This window comes from Limanda limanda, chromosome 7 (genome assembly GCF_963576545.1).
Source record: "Limanda limanda chromosome 7, fLimLim1.1, whole genome shotgun sequence".
In the NCBI taxonomy this organism is placed as follows: domain Eukaryota; kingdom Metazoa; phylum Chordata; class Actinopteri; order Pleuronectiformes; family Pleuronectidae; genus Limanda; species Limanda limanda.
In genome coordinates, this window is record NC_083642.1 from 18,399,313 (window position 1) to 18,415,458 (window position 16,146).

At 39.9% G+C, this 16,146-nt stretch overlaps 2 protein-coding genes across 2 annotated transcripts in view; one reads left to right on the forward strand and one right to left on the reverse strand.

Annotated features, from left to right (window-relative positions):
* On the reverse strand, positions 1-13,122 carry wrap73 (WD repeat containing, antisense to TP73). The gene is made up of 13 exons (XM_061074496.1): positions 12,996-13,122; positions 12,320-12,407; positions 11,996-12,148; positions 10,627-10,743; positions 4,834-4,906; positions 3,716-3,819; positions 3,542-3,628; positions 2,537-2,671; positions 1,676-1,753; positions 1,495-1,597; positions 1,277-1,402; positions 997-1,188; positions 1-500 (listed from the first exon to the last, which is right to left on the reverse strand). The coding sequence occupies exons 2-13, from the start codon at positions 12,386-12,388 to the stop codon at positions 388-390; spliced, it is 1,350 nt and encodes a 449-aa protein (XP_060930479.1). The 5' UTR covers positions 12,389-12,407; positions 12,996-13,122; the 3' UTR covers positions 1-387.
* tp73 (tumor protein p73) overlaps positions 10,880-16,146 on the forward strand; it is a 24,359-nt gene continuing 19,092 nt past the window's right edge. The window contains exon 1 of the mRNA XM_061074491.1: positions 10,880-10,911. Coding sequence (XP_060930474.1) covers positions 10,880-10,911 — 32 coding nt within the window. The remainder of the gene's footprint in view (positions 10,912-16,146) is intronic.

The window sequence follows — 16,146 nt, forward strand, 5'->3', positions numbered from 1 at the left end:
TTAAGGTTTATTGCTTATGAAAATTTATTGAAAATAGTTAAGACTTTCATACAAAATAGGTCAAACTAAAAGTATAGAGAAAGCTATTAAACATTATAAACATCTATCTTCTCACAGTGGCTGGAACTAGTGCTTCAGTACAAATGTATCCATTTAAAAAATGTATCCAAAATATTTTCAACTCAACAAGAAAAGGAACATCTCAGTAACCTGCACCGAGAGCCTTAAGAGCTTGGTGAGCTGGTACAGTTAAAAAAAGGGAAAGTATGATTTAGAGGAGTGTTTTTAACAGTCTTTTGGTCATCACCATAACACATTCCCGGACAAGTGCTTGTGGCAACATAAGTCTGAACTGTGATCCAGTCAGTCATTCTTTATCCCTGTGATTTACTTGTCTTCCTGGTCAGTGTCCATGAAGCACAAACACAGCTGCTCCTTTCCTAGCAGGATCAGAGAGTCTCCACTGCAGTGCCAGCTCAGGGAATGGACCTGGAAACCACCTGGTGGGAGCAATAGAGAGGCAACTGTGATGACAACACACCTACATACACACAACAAGTCAATTGTACAAGCACAGAACAGCCCAGTTATATAGTTTTTATTGAAATTAAAGCAGCTCTAGTCCAACCAGGCAATAGACCACAACCACCTTCATTAAACAAATATATATATATATAGATAGATAGATAGACCTATATACACAGGGTACCCTGCAAGAGAGAATGGCTCTAATTGTACCACTGTGTATAAATAACAGGAGGAAATAATTGGAGATTGGAGAATAATACTGAAAACGATGGCCAGCAATTCACTGGGATCAGTCTTATATCATATGACAGGATTTTAATGTGTACGAGTCTTAACAACTGAAACAGTGACCTCTGGTGGAAAGGTCATTATTATTCACTGGCCCTCTACTACATCTAAGAACAATATAATGCAGCTGTGTCTTCCAGCTGCTTCACAGTTTCTGTTGTGAGTGACAGAGCATGTTACCTTCTGTGGGGACTTGGACAGAAACGCAGCCTGATGGTGACCAGAGATAGAGTTTGGTGTTGGCTGTACACAGTGCCAGTCGGGGGCGTCGAGGGTCCCACTGGAAGCAGCGCACGGCTGCTGTCTGCTCCAGCACGGCCTCCAGGCTCATCCTCTGCATGTCCCACACCCAGACAACACTGGCCATATTATCTACAAACAGAGAAGCAAATTCAACCACTCTTTGCCTATCGAGTTGTCAAGACTGTGAGGGTCAAACAGAACAGCGGTGAAGTCTTACCATTTTTGGTAGCTAGATATCGACTGTCTGAGCTGAATGCCAAGGAAGAGACTCCGATCTTGGGGTTGGCTCGGTCTGGGTCTGGTTTGACCACAGGAATTTGGACAGGCAGTGGGCAGATCTCATCTGGAAGAGCAAAAAATTAATTTTAGTTTGTCTTTCACCAAAGTTGGTAACTTGATGTCACCTTTGAAAAAAAAATGGAGACGCAGACATACATTTGCTCTGGGTGTTAAATAGGGTGCTGCCAATTGTGATGTTGTGTATCGACAGGTCATCACTTCCAACTGCTGGCGTTTTTTGCACTTCCTTATACACAACCTAGAAAAACAACAGTAAATTATTGAACTCTAATGCCTTCAATGTTCATCATGAAGAAATACAGAAAGAACTACTCACAGCTTTAGTACTGTTGATGGTTACAGGGTGGTCAAACTGTGTGATTTTCTTCCATGTGATGTGATTGAGGATACGCACCTGAAATGATTTTGTAATAATATTGATAACTGCACACAACAAATTATCTAACTTTTTAGTTACAATAAATGAACCGGTTTCTTAAAGGGAGAACTCTACCAATTTCACACATCAAACTTTGTTTACAGCTCTTGCAGAGCACTAGAGATTATAAACAAAAACCTTTCATGAATGTATTTTGTGTATTTGACTAAGAGCCTCAAGTGACATCACTTTAGAGTGAGTGTTGATCACAAGTGGAGAACTTTGTCTGTTCACACCAGCCATTCAAATTTTTCTTGTGTGAGCATGATCCCACTTTGCTCCACCATACTCAAATACACACATATGTTATCACTGTTCTTAGAGAACAACTCGTGTTGTTTTACTCAGTTTAAGTGCACAGATGTGTTCATTGTTGATGAGTGTGTATGTATGTGTTTTATGTTTGATTCACTGGGAAACCGAAGCAGTTTAGAAATTGTCAGCTGAGTAGATGATCCGTCTGACTCATTTGAATTCACAGCAAAAAGAATGTAGTCTCATGTGTCCCAGGCCACCTACCAATGTGGTCTGAGTGATCAGATCTGAGTGCATCAACACTTGAACCTGGTGCGGACCACTTGTGATCGGATCACTCATGTTAATACCAGGTCTGAACAAGGTCAGTGTTAGAAAAGCAAAATGCTTAATTGGTAGTATTCCTATAAGCTTGTGGCCTTAAAATAATACGTTTAACTTGTGTTGTGCCAAGCATTACTGTGGGGACGATAAAAGATTCTTAAAATAAGAGTTTTTCCATACTTTTTCATCATAGCTGCCGATGGCCAGGAACTGGCTGCTGGGGCTCCAGGTCACTGACTTGATGCCCAACGACCACTCATAGGCACTATACATAGACAGCAATCGGCCATCCAGAGAATAGAGCAGCACTTTGTACTACGCAGAGGAAACAAACACACAAAACATCAGTTCTTTCATTCTGTGGCTGCCACCACTGGATTTAAATAACTACTGCATTATGACAATAAGGATTGTTTCCCAATAACAAGTGATTCGTTCAATGACACAATAAAACTAAAGAGGCTATGAATGGCTACTTTTTTGTTTGTACTTTTAAAGTGATGCATATTTTCTTCAGACTCCAGCTTTGAGAGGAAGCAATCAAAAAAGTTATTTCCTAAAATGGAAAGTTATGTATCCAGGCTTGGTTAAATGGGAGACAGACAATTTGTGCAGACTGGTTAATACAAATCAACATAGATGGATATATATATACATGTATATTAATAATATCTGTAAGGAATCTTTCTGCTCAGCAGCATTTGTTTTACTGGGATCCTTTTATAATAACGCATATCATAAATCCCAGAGTCAGAATGCTGGGTGTGTTAAGCTTTAGAATATACTGTCCTCTTCACATTGTTATTCTGCTGAGGTGAATTTCCCCTCTGGGCTTCAACAAAGTCTAATCTTACATCTATGTGTATGCAAGGACACCTTACTTGTGAACTTATCATATAATATATGATGATAAGATGTCAACAAATGTTAAATGTAAAACAGGCCTCAAAAGACAAACTATTGAAAATGAGGTGGTCTCCTTTAATGAAGGCCCTTGTCTGCACAGTTACATACTCTGTCTAAGTGCAGAACAGTGGCCTCCGTTAGAAGTCGTTTTTTAAACTAAAAATTAACAGGGTGATCTAATCGAGTGAACGAAAAGGTTTCGGCTCAACAAAGCTGTAAGTAAGGTTAAAGTTCATCACTCTATGGTTGAATATTAAGTCTGTAAAGCAGCTACCTCACCTCCAGACAGCTGTCCCACACTGCCAGCACACAGCCGTTTGGAGACCACTCCAACCCTGCCAGGTCCTGCGTCTCAGTCTCAAAATGCTGGAACATAGTTTTATTGAATTCATTTACGACATAACATATATAAATGGATGTTAAATTCAAGTGAAATCCTAATGTCCTACTCACCCTGAGTAAATGCCAGTCGTCACACACAAAAACACTGACATAGTCTTTGCAGTCACGGCGTTCAGCCAAGGCCAAATAGCAGCCATCTTTACTAAAATCTATACCTGTGAATGAAAGATGATGGATGAACCAGTTGCGACATATAATCACAAGTAAGAAAAGGTCTTATTTATAATGACTATGAATCTGAACTGAAAAATATGGTTACAAAAAAAAAATGTAGTAAAACTCAACCTAGACAGAATGAACTGGGTTACTATCACTGGAGATAGTAGTGTAGTGAAGACCTTCTAAAGCAGGTATCGGGCAATGATCTACACTAAAAAGTAGAGCCAAACTTAATGTATTGCTTGGCAGATGATTCAAGATGCATGTTATTAAAAATTATATACATTTGGTTGTAATTGTATTTTCTTTTTATGTATGGTTATTTATAACAGTTTTAAACTAAATGTAAAATATCAATCCTATACAAAAGCCAATATATCAATATACTAATTAGTATTAGTATATAGGTATTGGAATCTGCCACCCCAAATAATCTATATCAGTCAGGGTTTTACCCATTAATTGAGACCCGAGCAGCAGAAAGGCACGGAGAAAAAAAAACATTGGAAAAAATTATTATTTGCATCTTATCAAAACACCATATTTTGGGTTAGGGTTAGGTGAATGTGTAAAAAGACATTCTGATAATTGAAAATATAGTCGGTTTTTTCCAACAATCCAACACTTTGGCACCATCAGGTCGGTGGTATGTAACTATCACGGTCATATTATCTATATAACGGCTGTGAGAATATGTGGGTTGCAGAGGGGCATAGTATTGCATGTGGAAAAATGGGGAGAGTCATAGACAATCATTCTTCCCCTAGTTGCTGACAGGCCTGTTATGAAGAGCATGCCCCATTTACTGAAGAGAGGCACAGCTGTCAGTGGAGAGGTCCATAGTTTGGCCACATACCCAGGGTCATGCCACAAGATAAAGAACGGCATGTGATTCACGGGACGTGCTGAGGCACTCATACCGCTGGTGCTGTCCTCAGGTACTCCTGGTAATACTGATACACTCATAAGCCATGAAGAAATAAATTAAACAATAAAACTCTCCTACTCACCCTTCTGACATGCTTTGGGATACTTGATGTAAGACACAGCTTTACTGCACAGGGACCAGACGGTGACTCTCAGCTGTAAAGTATGATAAGCAAGAACACAATAACGTCAGGCAGCACAAAGGGCATTCGTAAATCCAATCACAAGCTGCTCACTGAGATATATAAAATGTTTGAGACTGATACAGCTATAAATGACTGGGAGTTTTTTGGCCAGTGTTCATTTTCAACATGTGCATAGTACAAACAACAATAACAATTAGATAATTTAAGGAAAGGTGCTATATGTGAAATTTTTAAGTAGAAAGTTGTAGTTGTTTATCGGTGCTCTCTATTACAGACCGAACATCAGAAGATTAGACATGAATATGAGTTTTTCTTCATCAGACTGACTCCAAGCATCCCATTAGAGATTGGGTTATGAAGTAAAGATGTTTTACAAGCCACACCATTAGGACCAGATCTCCTCTCTACTGTCATCGGAGAGTTTATATGATATCTATTCGACAACAAGTCACCCAGTTGGTATAGGCATATAGTAGATCACAGCATATATGAGGCTGTGATCTAATATATGCGCATAATGACTGGGTGCTAAAAGCAGCCTATTATTTAAAGCTCAATCAACCAGACCACTAGACTAATGAGACCTCTAAGTGCTCCTCTACACCCTCGTCTATCAGCTGGGCAGATCGAGATTACAGTCCACATTAGCGTGGTCCACCATGCACTTTAATGTCTGCCGACAGTGTCTTTATGTCTTTGATTAGGTCTGTGATAAATATCTGTGAGGGATACTGGACACTGACACGGAGCTCATCCATAATTAGATGGGTAGTGCTGTCGGACTGTGAGTGGAGTGTTGTACTACATGACCACATAAGTGGTGCAGTCACTGAAACAGATCAAAAGAGATCATGACGATTCAATTAGAAGTTGAGGATATATTAAATAAACAGACCCAAAGCAACAAGTGGGAAAATAGTGCCCATCCCTTTAGTGGCCGCGATGTAATGTTAGACATGTTTGCGACAAGTGTGACAAATTAACAGTAAGTCTTGTAGCCAGCAGGTTGCGTGCATTCCCACAGAGGAGCAGCAGTGCCAGAGAATAACTATCTGGCAACAAGCCGGGATAACAAAGAGACCACACGTGTTAATGTTTAGTTTTGACTGCAGTCACTCAAATACCTACCAGTCTCGCTTCAGCAAGACTGGTGTCATCAAAGCAGGTGGCCCTCAGCCAGCAGCATCAGCGTAGTTTGACCCAAATAGTATGAATTGCAGTTTCTAGCACTTCAAGATAATCTTTGAGACACTGTTGAAAAATCGACAGTTAGATTGTGTAGTTGTCTGTGTGTTAAGGTAAATAATGACAGACCATAATATTTTTAACATTAATAAAAGGTAGAGGCTTTAAAATAAGGCCAGTGGGCTTTCTGCATCCTTCTGAACTGTTTATATATGTGTGTTTTAAGTTATGCAAATAAAATATCAAATCAACATAAATCACAAATCAAGGGTTTAATAAAAATGTTAAATTTACTTTTATTGTCTGCAGACATGAATGACCAATATGGCACTGCACTACCACATTCAATTTGTGTGCTGACATTTCACTTCCAAATAAAAGGTGCTCAGTATTCTTGCACAATTTAATCTTGTAAGAATCTTATACTACTTTGCAATTCTTAGACCCATCCCACCCTGGAAGGAACCCTGAAGATAAATAAATAACAATAATTAACAATTCTTCAAAAGGTTATTTGGGGCAATACATTTTTGCCTTCACCCAATATTTCATATTTGAGAGTGTGCAAAGCTAAAACTTTTGAAGTGACAAGGCTTTCATCACAGTGTCCAGACTGGGCCATGTCTGACACGTAACCGAGCTGAAGTGTCAACCCTCCTGTTTGGTCGCAACATCCAGTTGTGTAAGCCCTGTAATAACAAATCACTGCACTCTTCATGGACATCCCCGCAGACTGGTGCCATGGCAACCAGTGTCAACACGGCTCAAACACAAACACACTAGCACTTCTTAGATGCCTCCAACCCACCACATGGTGGATGCAGGGAGATCAACCCCCGAAAGTCAGTGTAACTTTAAACGGGGTGGGGGGAGAGTACCATGAGGAAAATAGGTGGGAAATGCTTCTCTGTGTCGGGTTGAATGCAACAAGATCCCAACTTGGTAAAGCAATACTTTAGATGAAGTATCCTCACCAAAGGTGAGCAGCAGCAAGTGGATCGGGGCTACGGACTAAGGTCGGTGAAAAAGGGCAAACAGCTGCTGTCTATCCATCAGAAAAAATCACGACTGTGTCTGGGTTAGCATAAATGCAAATGGTTTAGTACTATGTGAAATTACAGACTAGCTCTGTAAATTGTTTCAGTATCAAGCACAAACATTCATCATGAAGAGATGCTGCCTCAGATTTCTTCAAATCTTTTACAAAATAGTGTGCCACTTATTGTTTCATAAGATGGCTGGTTTAAGGCCCTTTGAGAATGTAATTGTAAAAATAAACCATAATGACACAAGAGTGGCTAATTACTAGTAGCACATGCATTTTGTATATATTTGAAAGTATTACTAACAAGAAAACCACAGAATTCCCACATTCCCAACAGGACGGCCTGGGGGCAACATGATGTCTACTGTAAATTACAGACTTAAGTCACTGACAGCAACCTGGAATAAAACCATCTATCAGCCATTCTTGTTGCACGCCTAGGCGAGTGCGAGAGAATGGGTGGGTGTATTTGATGCCATATAGTCCTATCTGTCAGCAGAGGATTAGACTGTAGGCATTCCACATATGAAGCCATCTCAAACCAATATAGCTTATTTCTCTTGTTACAGCCTCATGATTCTATCAAGGAACTGGAGCTTCTCGCAGCCCACACATAGGTATGGCTAAGGTATTGTCCCCTGATTCAGTGCAGCAGCTGCCTACATTTGTAGTTTAGTCCGGTAGCACTGTTGCCAACAATGCTACATGTTAGCAAGGCTCCAGCGGTACTGGCCAAGAATGCAATTGCTAATCCGATCCCAACAATGTAAAAACCATTAGAGGGGTCAAGCTCAATGATGTCCTTGGCTGGAGTTTTTCCACCCTCGGTTTATCACCCCTCAGCTGGTAAAGGTGGATTAACATGGATGTGCTAGTGACATTTTGTGAGGTCCTAAGATAAACGATCGGAATTCAAATGGGAGACAACTTGCATGAAGTCTCACAATACATAGGCTAGGTTTCAGCAATGTGACTCTCTATTAAATCTGTGACCTGGCGCCGTGCTAAAATTTAAAACTGCCGTTTTTTTTAAACATGTACTCTTCCATAATCAATATAGTTCTACAGGACAGACTTTAAAGATTGGCTAAAGAGCATTTCTAGCTGCCTGGGATAGCAGTGCTCACCTGTATTCTTTGTAGGGCTGCCTATGAAGCCCCTGTGACCAGAACATGTAGTCATTCTCCTACTGATAAGCAAACACTGTGAAACACAAACACACGCAAACACACAAATATACATAGCCAACTAAGCAGATTAACTGATATACAGACAGACAAACACTCAAACGCACACACAGACAGAGGCACGATCAACACCACAGGCAGCTGTCCATAAACAAGTTAATATAGCAGACTGTTTATGAGTCAGGCTGAAATCTAAGCCTGACACGAACCCCCGTCTGGCACAGCCTTAATGAAATCTTGGGCCAGGGTGAAGGTAAGTTCACTGGGCCCCTTGGCAATGTGGTAGCCCCTGGTCCCTCTGTTAAATTGGCAATTGCAACTTCAACTACATAAGGACGCTCAACAGAAAGCAACAGCAAGCAGGACTTGGGGCTCATATCTAGTCAGCTGATAAAGGCAGTCAGTGAGTACAGATGAGTGGATGTTAGGATACGTCCTAACTGGTTAATCAGGTTCTGACAAGCTATTTTCTAGTCGTGTCTTTCAAGATTCTCAGTCATCCATGTCATGGCATTTTAAAGTGCTATACAAAGTTCTTGAAGAAGTTGAACCTCTCACCCGAAGGGCTCCCTCAATGCCACGTGACTAGGAGGTACCAGGCATTTAAATACCTATATTGACAGGACTTGTCTGGTCTGCCTGGTGCTCGTAAAGCACTTGACCATAAATACCAATTTGGAGTGTCTTGCTTGAAGAGAATTCACCCACCCTTCCCAGTTTGACGTCAAGGTGAAGGATTAGTTACCTCAAGAGACCTTCACTTCTGTGTGAGTTCAAGTTTACAATAACAAGCAGATGTCTCAAAAGGAGAAAACATAATTTGCATTATTGATTCATCTTCATTTCTCTTTGTTTAAAGCCAGAGGTCATCAATCTGCTTGCTTTGTCCATGCAAGACTCCAAAAATCAACTTTACCCTAAAAAAGTTAAACACAATAACTAAATGCTCACAACTGAGAAGCGGGAACAAAGAAATTATTGTAATTTTTTAAGAACCTATACATGATCATAAGATTTGTTTATTTCTTTGGTACACGACTAATCATTTCAGGTGCATAGATTTATACTTTATTAATCATGGATGGGTTTTGGGCAAAACAAATAATAAAAAAGAAACCACTCAGAGTGCCATTTCTCATTCTCTTTAAACACGAGGTGAACTTTTACCTTGGTGGAGAATTGTCTAAACTATTAAAATGTCCGATTTGCCTGGTAGTCCGAGAGAACACGGCAGAGGAAATGGATCTGCTAGTGCCTGAAGTGAAAGTACATCAGCAGACCATCCGAGAGTTCAACAACCAGAGTGTACGTGCATTGTGTACCTGCCTATATAGTAACATATTGCTGATTAGCTTTCTTTATAACGTGCCCTAATAATGAGTAAAATACTACGCCACGAAACACCAGAGCAGGTTTTTGTTTGACAAGCATGCAATTGCTTTCCACTGCTTCAAGATAGTAATGTGTCAACAAAACTCCCCCCCCCCCCCCCCCCCCCTAGACCACAACACCTGTCAAATGATTCCTGGAGTCAGGTTCTGCATTACAGTATTTGCCGACCACGGTGCCCCATCATACACCACATGGCCAGACAGTCGCAGCTACATTGCCTCAGTCTGTAGAGTGGATATAAATAAGATCGTGTGGAATAGAATGGAGCTTAATGCATCATTATTGATCAGTGCTTAATTTTGCTGACTTTTGTAAACCCTAAGATTCTTTTGACTTTAATTTGGCCCTTACATTGATCAAACTGTTGTCATACAGCTATATACAGTGCTATTCCCTTGTGTGAAAAAACAAACAACTCAGAAATAAGCTCCTTTTCATAATTTAGTTGCTTTCAAAGTGCAACCTGTGGTTTGATATCACTGTATTGACTCAGATAGAGAAGTAGAAAGATAACACCATTTGATTCAATGGTAGTGGATTTACGGAACAATTTGCCTCAGGCTGGCTGATCACTTTTGAAACTTTTAGTCTATTCGTGTTAGAACATCATTTAACAGACTTGCTGTCAAAGAACATACCAAAACTACATCGGAAGGCAACATACAGCATGCACCCATGTCCAGAGGTACTTGAGACCCATGTATGACAGGACGCTAACAGGAGGGGAGCTATGAAATCCGGCTGAATACATGTAGCAGGTGGGGGGTGTAGTGGCAGTTAAGAAAAGCTCTGGTGTCTGGCTATTTTCAGGTCCCCCTCACTTGTAGGCCAGCAACAGTTGAAACCAGACAAGCATATGCATAAACACACTTCTGTGTGCATAGATGCATGCACACATGCACACAGCAACTTCACACTTACATGGAACTCAGTGGTGTTGAGAATTTGACGTCCGTCTGGACTCCAGCGCGAGGAGACTAAACCTATTGAGCCCTCATCAATCTTGCAGTGCCAGTCCGGCTGTTCGAGAGACCATACCTGAGGAGCAAGACAGAGAGGAGAGGGAGAGACAGAAGTACTGGGATCAGCCACTACTGATTACATCCCTCGCACACATCCTGTACCTCCCTCAAACCGATTTCCATCAGTGAGAAGCACTTGACCATCACTAACCATGAAGGACTGGCGCTGGATACCCTTTCAAAGGTAAGATACTTTTACTGCGATACACACAAAACTAACATTACACTAGCATGCAGAATTTGAAAAAAGTTTTTTAATTACAAAAGTCGCATCCCTATTTTCTGAAAATGAGTGATTAATTAACAGAGATTTGTTGTTCTGAGCTGTGACAGGCTCCTGGTGTAAGAGGAGTTCAAAAAGAGAAAACAAAAATTGGAATTTTCTACGATGTATAGATGGACATGTGACACTGGATGACACATGTCCATGTATACAATACATTGAACAAGATGTGAAAATGAATGTTAACTGTTAAACCAAATTAAATGCAAATTATAAAACAGCACAAAATGTGAGTTTTACTAACTGCAACAGGGCATGTCCGAAGTGGCTACATTATATCAAAGTAAATAACATTTTCTGAGGAAGAATTTTTTTGGCATTTTAACTAATTTCGCAATATTGTCAAAACAGGATGTTGACAATTAGGGACCTCTTAGTTGTGCGGTGCTATGAATTTGGTGTAAATCATTTCTGCCTATTTCAGCAAGGTTTTGTGTTTGTCAGACAAAACTCTGTGTCTGTATGTCTGTACTTAGAAGTTTATTAATGTAGTACAGAAATCAAAACAATGTAATGCACGGTCAATTTATTCTCTCTACTAACTTATCAAAATTTACAAACAAAGTTAAAGGATGATTATTTTTGATTTATCATTTGTTTTAAAACCACTTAACATGTTTATGTTGTCTCATTTTGAACACACTAGAAAGCAGCATAAATACTTAACATGGGCAATGCTGTGTTATAAGTATAGTATTTTAAGGATGTGGCAAATAATTTTTGCCCGTGATTAACCTCTTAGTTGTTATTTTTATCAAATTACACAAACATTGTTGGTGCGTGACTACCCCACGCTGCTGGAGCTTCGATAGATATGCATATCCCTTAAATTGTCCAACAAAGTATTAAATCTATAGCCGTACATATGATTTGCAAAAATATGACATTTTATGTCATTCAAAACAACAACCAATTTATCAGATGAATACAGCAATCTATCAGTTGTGAGTTGAGTTACTCACATTACTGCCCACTTCTAACGTACCTGTACCAGTCCTCTCTTGTACATAGCGCAGAGAATAAAGAGAGAGTCAGAAGACCAGTCCATGTGGGATATCTGGTCCAGGCAGGTGTAGAGCTGCAGGATCTGCAGGGTGCTAACATCTCGCACCACCAGTCTGTACTGCACACAGGTCGCCTGAGGTGTTCAACAAAACACACATGTTAGAACAAATAAGACTTTAATTTCTGCTGTGTCATTACTTAAATACCTTAGATGAGAGTTTAATGCACACACTAAAAAAAACTGCAAATGAGTATGTCTTAAACGTCTTAAACGTCTTCATCAACAACAACAACAACAACTTACCAAATATTTCCCATCTGGGGAAACTTTACAAAGTTGGTTGGATTGCTTGAAGACCTCAGAGAAATTCATCTTGTGATCACAGCTGTTCCTGCACAGGGAAAAGTTAATATAAATGTATAAAAAGTTATATTAGTTTTTTAAATCAAAGCCTCAGTGAGTTTCTTCAAACAATCCACTTGATGAGAGAAGAGCAGTTCTAACTGAGAAGTCCGCAGTGCACGAATATTGACACGCGGTGGCGCCATAAGCTCAGTCAATAAACCCTGCACAGCACACAGTGAGCTCCACATCAGACACACAGCTCTAATCTAATGCAAGAGGAGTTATAATGAACGGGATGTAAGGACCGGAGTAGCACTGGATTCATCTAATTTCAAAACAAGCTCAGCAGCGAGAGCTACTAGTCGCTAACTAGTTATGTTAACTTAGGTAACACACTTGAAATAAACAGTTCGTATTAAGCAACGCGACAAATGCAACGAGTCCCAATCACGACTTCATCGACATGTTATTCTCTTACTAGAGATAACTTTAACCCAGTCGACAGACAGGTAGATAAGATGCTCACGGTGATGTTAGCTGTTACCTGTCACTGAACGCTAATGCGCTGCTAGCATCCTATCAGCTGCACTAGCTAACCGTGACGGTCTTATTCACAAACACTGGTGAGTCTCACCTCCGGCCTCAGCTCTGGTTTGACCGGGTCGACCACCTGCACGGACGCAAACCTCCCAGTACGACTTTATAACAGTGCTTTTCTGCTCATGTCTCCAGCGCAGTTTCCCTCTGTTGCTCCCTCCAACTGTTGCTAGTTTGTTTGTTTGAGGACATGACGACACACCGCCGCTGTCCAATCAGCATCTGTCTGCTGCGCTGGGCCTTCTGGGAAATGCAGTTCACTATTATGTTTTCGCTTCTTTTTCTGCGCGTGTAGACGTCTGCGTGTGTGCTTTTAATATACACCCGAATAGAAAACTGTTTTATCAGCTTGGAATTCTGCCATTTTCTGATTATTTTTCTTTCGTTTTTTCCCCACAATCCTAACTTGATCATCTGTTATTCTTACACAGTCCTGCAGTGCAGACCCTAGAAAGAGGCTTGTGTTTTATTCATATAAACTTGATGTCAGTGTAGGCTACAGGGCATTTTGTATTACTTGTCATACCCCCCATCATTATCTCGGTGTTTCCCGCTTGTGTGCGTCCAAACCGCGCTGCCGCCTCCCAGCTTCACCTCCTCCTCCTCCGCAGAGCTCACAGCTTCCCTCCGCTGCTGCTGCGCTTCCCTCGCACTTCAGCTTCTGCTTCTCTGAAAAGTCAATCACCTCCAACCACTGTTATCACACTCTGAATACGGTCGATTCTTTTTTGTTTTTGTTGCTGTTTTTTGTTGTTATCGTTTTTATTTTTTTATGGAGGGTCACTCTCTTGGCACGTTCCATGATAAACAGGCAGGTGCTCGGCGCAACATAATTCCTGTGCATTTGGATTGGAGTCGTAATAACCTTCAGGTACGTTGATTTGTTCCTAAATGACTGATGGTGGCGATGTGGGGATTTATTATCTGATGTTATAGGGTTTTTTTTATTTAGGTTTTGAAGCGGGCCTAGTTTGTCAGCATTTGTTTCTCAAAAAATACACTGATCTAAAAATATATTCTAAACAAGCTAAATTTTAGAACTTGCCAAATCCATTTAAGACTCAATTTTTTTAAAACTGTATTTCATTTTAAAATCGCTCTGGTTATTTAATTGATTTGCCTTTGCAGCAGATCGAGTTAAGGGTAATTGTTTATGAACGTTTCTGGTCTGTTCTTAATAGTATATAAAAAACAGTAGGTTATTATATATACAATTCTATGAAAATGTCTAAATAATAATGTAGGCCTTAGAAACCGTCCCTATAAAGATTCGTAAAGATTTAAATTTTTTCCCATTTTTTCAAGCTTGTTATTGTTTATGTTAACATGTAGCCAGTTTTCAAAATCATAACATCTATTGATTAACATTTGTAAAATGCTGAGTAATTAAGATGATCTTATAATGCTTTCCCTTTTGCGTTATTTGTCTTTATTTAATACATTTCGATGCTGTGTGTTTAGGGTTAACGAGCGACATCCAATGATACATCAATAACTACAAACCTCTTATTAAATATATCACTTGGGGCTGAGGAGGATCGAACTAAAACAATTTTTAAATTAATTTCTACTCGCTCGGGACTATATATTCTCTTTCATAAACTGGCCCTCGGAGGCAATGTGCGTGTTGTGTGTGTGTGTATGCGTGTGTGTGTGTGTGTTGTCATGGGTGCCGTAACCTGGGAGTGGAGACACAAAGTAGAGACAGGTGAACATCAGAGGAACCTAAAGAGGAGGTGTTGTAAATAAATACTTAATTGAAATTTACATCAGAGTGTTTCAATGTGTTTTTTTTTATCTTTGACTATGTGGCACCATGCAAGCTCTGGTTGAAACTGAAATAGATTATTTTACTCGATTTTACTCAGAAATCAGGGTCAGAATTATCTATATGTCTGTCTGTCTTTCTAACTAACTATCTCTCTGTCTATCTGTCTATCCGTATATCCGTCTATCTATCTATCTATCTATCTATCTATCTATCTATCTATCTATCTATCTATCTATCTATCTATCTATCTATCTATCTATCTATCTATCTATCTATCTATCTATCTATCTATCTATCTATCTATCTATCTATCTATCTATCTATCTATCTATCTATCTATCTATCTATCTATCTATCTATCTATCTATCTATCTATCTATCTATCTATCTATCTATCTATCTATCTATCTATCTATCTATATATCTATCTATCTATCTATCGTTCTATCTATCTATCTATCTATCTATCTATCTATCTATCTATCTATCTATCTATCTATCTATCTATCTATCTATCTATCTATCTATCTATCTATCTATCTATCTATCTATCTATCTATCTATCTATCTATCTATCTATCTATCTATCTATCTATCTATCTATCTATCTATTTATATATCTATCTATATATATATATGTGGACCTAAAGGTACCACTTGTGGATAATATTCGTGGATTTCCTTCCTGTATATTCAAATTTTTTAATTTATTTTAGATATAGATCACAAGGCTTGTGGTTATGTGTGGTCAGTGTATGAGAGCCAGAGGACAGTCCTGTGGTGCAGGTTGAAATCTCAGTGAAGCTGCTGAGGTCAGATCCCCTGCGTTAACACTGGAGCTCCTCTGGGGTCTGACGAGGCGGCACCATGGGACGAGCTGGGAATCAGGTTCTGATTTGTGCGGCGGCAGGCAGCAGGGGAACAGCGGGAACCACGTGGCTTGAGTGGTGTACTGCAGGCCCCTTTAACCAAGCGGTGTGTGTCCCAACTATTTATCTGATCCGCACGTCCAATGGATCATGGCTGAAAACTTACTGAGATGAACCTGACAGCCTTTGTTCAACAGTCAACATCACTTCAGATGTTTACAAAGCTGCATATCTCCAATCGATGCAGACCAAAGTGAAACGGTAAGAGATAAGATTGAGGTTCATGGAGGACCATTTGAACTCGCGGGGTCACTTAGAGTAACGATGAATTGACAGAAAATCACATAAAGGAAGTGTTTTGAATTAGGGATGATGCGTCTTTAAAACCACACACAAACTGGCGCACTCCTTCGCTGGGGTTACTAAGGAGATGCTGCTGCGCCACTCTGAATATAACAAACTTTGATACGCACAAGTACAAAACCGCGTATCCGACAGGGTTTAGTGTTGCTTATCGATCAGCACTTCCAACCGGGGACATGTGGAGG

Coding starts and splice junctions, on each gene's coding strand:
- wrap73 (XM_061074496.1), bottom strand. CDS start 12,388: ATGAATTTCTCTGAGGTCTTCAAGCAATCCAACCAACTTTGTAAAGTT. Junction 10,744..11,995: donor ACAAGAGAGGACTGGTACAG/GTACGTTAGAAG, acceptor CTTGCTCCTCAG/GTATGGTCTCTCGAACAGCC. Junction 1,403..1,494: donor ATTTAACACCCAGAGCAAAT/GTATGTCTGCGT, acceptor TTGCTCTTCCAG/ATGAGATCTGCCCACTGCCT.